This window comes from Galeopterus variegatus, unplaced genomic scaffold (genome assembly GCF_000696425.1).
Source record: "Galeopterus variegatus unplaced genomic scaffold, G_variegatus-3.0.2 Scaffold9817, whole genome shotgun sequence".
NCBI lineage: Eukaryota > Metazoa > Chordata > Mammalia > Dermoptera > Cynocephalidae > Galeopterus > Galeopterus variegatus.
The window spans coordinates 34,289-41,590 of NW_007735928.1; the positions used below are offsets into that span (position 1 = coordinate 34,289).

Sequence of the window (7,302 nt, forward strand, 5' to 3'; positions counted from 1 at the left end):
TGGCCTATGACTCTCTACTTAGGTCATCCTTACTGAATCATGATGAGGTGTAACAGTTAAAAGGCTGAAATCATACGTGTTAATGCAGAATCAGGAAAACTTCAGAGTTTAACTGTGAAAGTGAATCTCACTTTCTAGGTCATCATTAGTTATTTCATGGTACCCAGAGAAAGAGTTGATTTCTGCACCGAATAAATATTATCCTATAATTCTAAAATTCGAGTGAAGTTCCAGCATTAGGAAAGACAGTAAGTTCCTTTTGAAGATGGCGAGGGGGGGAGATACACATATCGTCATACATTCAGGATCGAGCTGGCCTGCTGCTGGTTCAGCTCCCACCCCCTAGGCTATAATATGACCAAGCACCTGGTCTTCGAAAGTCATACCCATCTTAGGTCACTACAGGCTGAGTGTCATTTCTAGCAGAGTTGTTCTCAGTAAATAAACATTTACTGAACAAAAAGAGAACATTTTAATAGCTGAACTAATTAATACAGCAACACTATTGATTCCTCGTAGGTTCACAGGTTGAGTTTAATTTCTAGTTTAATAGAATCACACCCTATGTCAAAAAGCAGGGTTATCCAAAACTGCTCTGTGTGATGAGATCCTCGGTTAAAAACAACGCATGAAGTTCTCCTTTTGGACCAGGTGAGGGCGCTCCTGTCCTCTCCCACATGTTTACCTCTCAAGGTGACAGAAGAGAAAAATAACCACTCCCATTTAAAGTGGTCAAGTTGCGGGCCGGGCGGTGGGGGACCTCGGGCCTCGGCCACGTCCCCCCCCCCGACATGTGCAACCTGCCCAGCCATGACCACCGAGCAGCAGCAAGAAGGGCCCCGGTCCCCGAGCTGGGCTGGTGGAGGGAGGGGGCTTTTGCAGCAACCCCCCGACATCTGCACCCAGCCCAGCAATGACCAAGCCACCGCTGGAAGCCCCCTGGTCTCCCCTGTGGAAATGAGGCGGGGGTCACAGGCCTCAAACCCGTCCCCCCTCCTTCCTCCTTCTTCCATCCCATTTCCTTCCCCTTTCCCCTCTCCCCTACCTCCCAACTGCTCTACAACATCCTAGAATGTAAAAAAATAATAAAATTAATAAAATAAATAAAGTAGTCAAGTTGCATGACAATAGCTAGTTTGCTTAGCTAATTTCTATTTATATGTATTTTTAGTTTCAGATCCTAACATCACATTTAGTTACATCCTTTGGTTTTTCTCTCTGGCTGCGGAATCACCTGGGGTAGTTTTAGAAAACTCTGAATTCTCAGATGGTACTCCCAGAAATTCGAATTCTGTAGGTTTGGGGTTTGGCCTGGGTATTGGTACTTTTTAAAAAACATCCCAAACACTTCTAACATGTAGGCAGGTTAAAAAAACTCGTTAAGAAACATCCCAAACACTTCTAACATGTAGGCAGGGGTGAGAACTAACTGCTGGGGTGTTAGTTAATCAGAAATGGGTTTCTTAGAGGAAAAGCGTTGAAAATTGGTTTTCCAATTTAAATTAGTGTAGGAATCACCTGAGTGTTACAGAAGGTGATATAAACAAATGCGTTTGTCCTCTGTGAATAACGGTTGTCCCCAAGGCTTGGAAAGCCATTCAAACTCGGTCAGTTAGTTAACATTTATCCTAACTTGACTCTTGCCTTGGCCAGTTCCCCTTTTCTCCCATCTTTCTCTGGCTACCATGTGTCTTTTTCAGGTCTTGCCCATCCCCGTCGCCTCTGGGCCTGAGCCTGTGCTTTAAGTCAGCTCTGCAGACTGCCCAGCAATCTCGGATTCTGCAGGCCCTTCGCTCTCTCTGCTTCCAGCTCCCTGCGCTGACCTCTGCTGCTGAGGGGCTCTGCTGTTCACCTTCCTCCCTGTTCCTGGGTAGGTTCTCCCTGGAGGGTCTTCAAGCCTCTGCTGGCCCCTCTTCCCAGTGGGAACTTTATCAGACCCCTTCTTCCTCTCTTCTGGTCACTGCAGCTCCTCACTAAGCCAGGACATAGACTCCATGTCCTTGGGTCCTTTGCATCAACTAGGAACATGTTAAATATATGAATGTAGACAGCAAAGAGCAGATGAGCTGGCCTCAGTAGGCCAGGGGCAGGAGAGGCAAGCCTTTCCAAAGCTGTCCTTGCAACCACCCAAGGCTGGGTGTTAATATGTGCCTGTGGAGGTTACCACCAAGCCATGGGGACACTCTGGTATGATTCTGTAACTAGGTAAACACAGCCCTGGTAGGCTGATGTTTTGGCTATGAACACACATAGTGGTGGTCTTAGTGATTTACACACAAGGGCAGGGAGGCTGGCAAAGACCTGTAGAAATAGGAGTGACAAGGAGGACCGGTAGCTTCTAGGCTCAGCTCTGCTCTTGACTGTTTGATCTTCAGCAAGTACAGTCATCTTTGGGTTTCAGTTTCCTCACTGGTGAAATCAGGGACTGTATGCTAGACCTTTCTCCATTACAGTGTGCACGTGAAACTTAGGGGATCTTGCTAAAGTGCAGCTTCTGATTCAGTAAGAGAGACCTGAGATTGTACATTTCTGTACTGCTGCCAGGTCTTGTCTGGGCTGTTTGTCCATGGGGTAGCAAGGTTCTTGATGACCCCTGGGATCTCTCAACTCTAAAATCCCATGATCCTTGCAAGTGACTTCTAAGATCTTACTTCCCTCCCATCCCCTCCAGCCATCTAGTCCTCAGAGACAAGAAGTCTTCATATGTGGGCTTTGTGAGGCTGCATTTTCTCCATGCCCATCCTTCTTTAAAAGCCTGGCCTCCCCACACCGCTGTGCTATGTAAATCTCCTCCTGAGGCCTCTAGCATTCCAGAGCATATGCTTTTCTCTTTCTTCCCTTTGGCTGACCTTGTTTTCTAGCATAGTTTTTATTCCTTGGTGTGTTTCCCTGAACACCTGGCTGGATAATGGGAGATGGCCTGTGTCCCACCAACCCAACAGCATCCGTGTGCAGCATTGAAGAGTGTCCCCTGGACTCAGTAGGTTGACTTCTACATGGAAATTATAAACTGTAAAGCAGTACCTTTAATTAAGCAAGCCAACTATGTCCCATCTCAAAATATTCTTCATTATTTATTCTTTCTCCTGTCAAAAGTTTTGGTATAGTGGATCTTTGACGAGCATCTCATTCTCTAACTAAAAATAACTCAGAAGATAATTTTAAAAAACATACACCCTTGGATTTTAACATAGCTCAATTATATTTTTAGCATATCCGTTATATTGAGTATTTAATTCAATTGAGGTTAATAAAAGTAATCTTACTGTGTGGCGGGGATGTCTTATGGGGCCTTAAACTGATGCAGTTTTGGGGTCCTTTTCTTAAGAAAAAAATTCAAAATTATGTATATAAAATGCATGCAGGCCCTCTGGGCGGGGTCTGTGCATGTGACAGGGCTAGCACTCTGGGGGCTCAGTATTTTTGAATGAATTAATTGAATGAGGGAAACTGTATAGCCTAATTCTGGAACTTTGTGGTACCACAAGATGGCAGTAGAGTATTAAATGTGTAAAGTGGATAGAGGCACTTAGAATTTGTTTTGAGTCTTAGAATATTTGCACCTACACTTTAAATTGCATCCTGGGCTCCACAACTGCTCAAGTCTCTTTCTGTGATTTTCTTTTGTCAACACAATCTGACTTCCTTTCCCCAAACTTTGAAGTGTTACAGACACCTGCAATGAGGTCAATGCAGGTTAAGAAATGGTAATGCAATAGGGTTTGCTCCTTAAACCTTCCTATAAACTTTTCTCCCCTCTGTTTTACGGTACTTTCAAATTGCATTTATTGTAAAGCAAAAAGAAAGTGTTTCACATAACTTTTCCCACAAGTGACTTTAATGAGTTTTGGCTTTACTAATTGTGTTAACCATATTAGACTTTATTTACATTGATTTTCTAGCCACACAGTAACCACATCAACCCTCCTATAATAATTTGACAAGATATCAAAAAAAACTAACACTTGTTTTATATTAAGGACACATCTGTATAGCACAAAGGGTGTTCTGGCAAAGAACCTATTCATTCATTTGTCTAATGCAAATGGCCACATGGAGACCCTTCTTTCCTTCTCCCACTCCTCAAATCAGTTTTGGGTTTTTGATTCCATTAGTAGATACCACCTGGGTATTGGCAACTTTTTGACTCAAGTTTTAGCTTTAAAGGCAAAGAACAAGCATTTGTGTTTTAATAACAGTCTCTAAAATCAGTCACTAGTCCTTATAGGTGCAGGTGTTTTTACTGAAAGTTGTCCTCAGAACATAAAATGTTTTTTGTTTGTTTGGTGAGCTTGCTTAGATTGAGCACAGTTACAGCCATCTTGTAAAAATTATCAAATATGGCATTTTAGAAGGATACATCAAAAAATAAGGTGAAAAGCTTCAAAGGTGAACATCTCCCACTTAGTCATATAGTATAAACTGTGTCAATAAGAAGAATACTGCTACATGAGAAAATCAATATACTAACTAGTGACTTTTAGCCCTCTCTCCATCCCACATAGATGGCAACGACTATGGGACCTGCCCTCAAAATTCTACTTTGTAACTGAACATGTGAAGTTTATGGCTGGCTTGTGTACACCACAGTACATGAATCACCACAGGGGTTAGATGCAGGCTACTGATTGGTACCTAAGTTACAAAATAGTAATTCTTTAATGAATGAAACTACTGGAGAGGTGATGATTCTACAATGCTTCTGATTTTAAAAAATAAAATTGGCATGATAGCAAAAGTAGCTGTTCTTATTGCATATGAAATTTTAAAAATCCAATTAACACCAAGAATGACTGTGGAAAGGATTTGCAAAATGTTACTACCATGAAACTCTTCTTAAAAGCCTCTTCCATGATTTTTTTTTTGCACTACTAAACATTCCTATTAGGAAAAGTAAAGAGAACAAACATTTTAGCAGGATGCACAGAACAAGTTCCCTCCCATCCCACAATGATTGATGGCCCCATCATTAGCAGGGTAGCTGCCCATTTCTTATCTTGATTGACAGGTTAATAAGGGACCTGGGGCTATCTTTTCAGTATGAACACACAACCTTGCCAATTACTTTTAAATTATTGCTAATCTGTCAGAAAATAACAAGCACAAGGAGTAAAAATATCCGAAAAAGAGAAATGTCTGCTGAAGGAGCTTTTACTTCCGGTACGTTAAAAGGTTCAGTTCAGAAAACTTGCCAGAATTTAGTCAATAGAATTTAGGTACTGAGCATTTTTTTTTTTTTAAAGAAAAACTTGTAGTTTATAATAGTTCATTGGTTCAATTAGGAGCGAAAAAGAAGGGAGTTTTGTAATGCAATTGTCCAGCAAAGGAAAACGCTTTAAATTGGGGGATTATGTGTGCAGACCACCTGTAGGGCATTCAGAGCCCTTTTCTATAATGCTTCAACCCATGCCTAGCTGCCTGCAGGCTGGCTAACAATGCCGGGAAAAGCTGTTTAAAAGGCTGAGCGCACTTGTGCCTCTGGTCTTCACTAACTGTTACAAGTCTTCCTCTCCCTCACTCTCTCTCCTTTTTAAAGTAAAAGTCCCACATCCCTTTAATGGAAGAACTTTAAGGCTCTGCGGTGGCCAATTGGTCTGCACCAAGAGCAGCCAGGCAGCAGGGAAAGAAACTTCAGACTATACAGCACATTTGGAGAGGAGAAAAGATCAAAGTTTTTCAAACTCAAAAGACCAAGTTCCCTACAGATTAACCCTATTCATTTAGCTCCTCTTAAAGGAATGATGTGCTGAGCCACTGGGCAGACAGGTAAAAAGTTCAACAATTGCCAAAGCATTCTTCTGCTAATTCAACAGCCTTCTGCTCAAATAAATTAGCTTAGTCTTGACAGAGGAACAATAGCTTTTTCTCTAGGAAAAGAAGCACATTTGGTATACACAAGCACGGAAGGTTATTAAGATGTTAACCCGTTAGTTTAATCCATTAAAGAGCGCCTGCTCCACTACCAGATTGTCAAGTGACTTACACTGTAAAGTGTGATCTATGGTTTAAAACATTAACCTCTACACTTCAGCAGTGTGTTCGGTCCCTGGAAAACCAGGTGCTTTCAAAATCACGGACGTGAGAAATGAATGTGGGGTTTTGAAACCTTTAGTGATATTATACAGGATAAATAACAAGGCCTAAGTGGAACTACTGCCTTGCAAAAGTTCCACTTACATACACTAGAGTGAGAGCTGTTATCCATGGATCAGAAAAGAGCTACCAGTAAAAACACTATGTTTGGGGAAGGTGCAAAAACTCAGTTTTGGTTTCAGTTCAACAATTATATTTACTTTGCTAACAACTTAAGAAGTAGAGTTTAACAGGTAATTTTCTCCATGCCTAAGGTCTGTGTACAGAATGACAAACCAGAAAATGTCCATTTTTCCCCACGCGTCCTTGGCAAGCACTTTAAAGGTAACAGTTTAGAAGAGGCAGGGGGAGAGGGTAAGGTTCAAATCATTTATCAAAAGTCATTTTATTGACAAAATAGAATACTTATATTTGTTCTTACAGGGGTAGCCTCTAAACTTTTTACAAAAAATGTACACATTGTATATCTTTGGATATATACATATTTTACACATTTTTACAATTTAACAAATAATTATATAAATACATCCTCTAATGTAAGAAACCCGTATTTACTTGGGGTGTATAATTAAGACATTTCTTGTTTGTTGATTTAAGGCATTTGCCTGGTCATTAAGAATATACCCAAACCGTGCAATCCCATTGGGTCGTGGTCGTCCCTCCTCTAGGATAGGTTAGCAGTACGAGTTTACCTAAGAGAGTCGAGAGAGAAAAAGTGGTCCCTCTGGCGAAATCTGTAGGTCTGGCTTCAAGCTCAGCAAAGGGCGACCAGCGAGGGCTCCAAACCTGGGTTTCTGGAAACGCTGCAGAGTCCACCCTCCTCTGCCAACAGAAATTAACGCCTGGCGGGAGGATCTCCTCGCATATCAATGGAGCAAAGGGGGCCGGGTCTGGGAGGCTTCAATGCCAGGTACTTTGTTCTAAGCGAGTCATTTAAGTCCCAGCTAATGGATACCATTAAGAGTTCATTATCATGCTAATAGCAATCAACACTGTGGAGGGGTGGGAACCTCAGCCCGTCAAGTGTCCCTTCGCTGCACTTGGTCTCCTCACCCGTCTCTCCCCCCCACCTGGTAAGCGCCCCCTCCCCTCTGCTCAGACCTGGGACAATGGCATCTGCTTTGGATAAGACACGGAGCTGGCCGTGCCAGAGCGCCACGTCAAGCCGGTGCTGACGTCGCTGTAGAGGGAGCCCCCGCCGCCGCCCGG

At 42.5% G+C, this 7,302-nt stretch overlaps 1 protein-coding gene across 1 annotated transcript in view; it reads right to left on the reverse strand.

The window, feature by feature from the left end:
• Positions 1 to 7,253: 7,253 nt before the first annotated feature.
• The window catches only part of LOC103609585 (frizzled-8-like), a 2,445-nt gene continuing 2,396 nt past the window's right edge, over positions 7,254 to 7,302 (reverse strand). The window contains exon 3 of the mRNA XM_008593885.1: positions 7,254 to 7,300. Within this exon, the coding sequence (XP_008592107.1) occupies positions 7,254 to 7,300 (47 nt within the window). The remainder of the gene's footprint in view (positions 7,301 to 7,302) is intronic.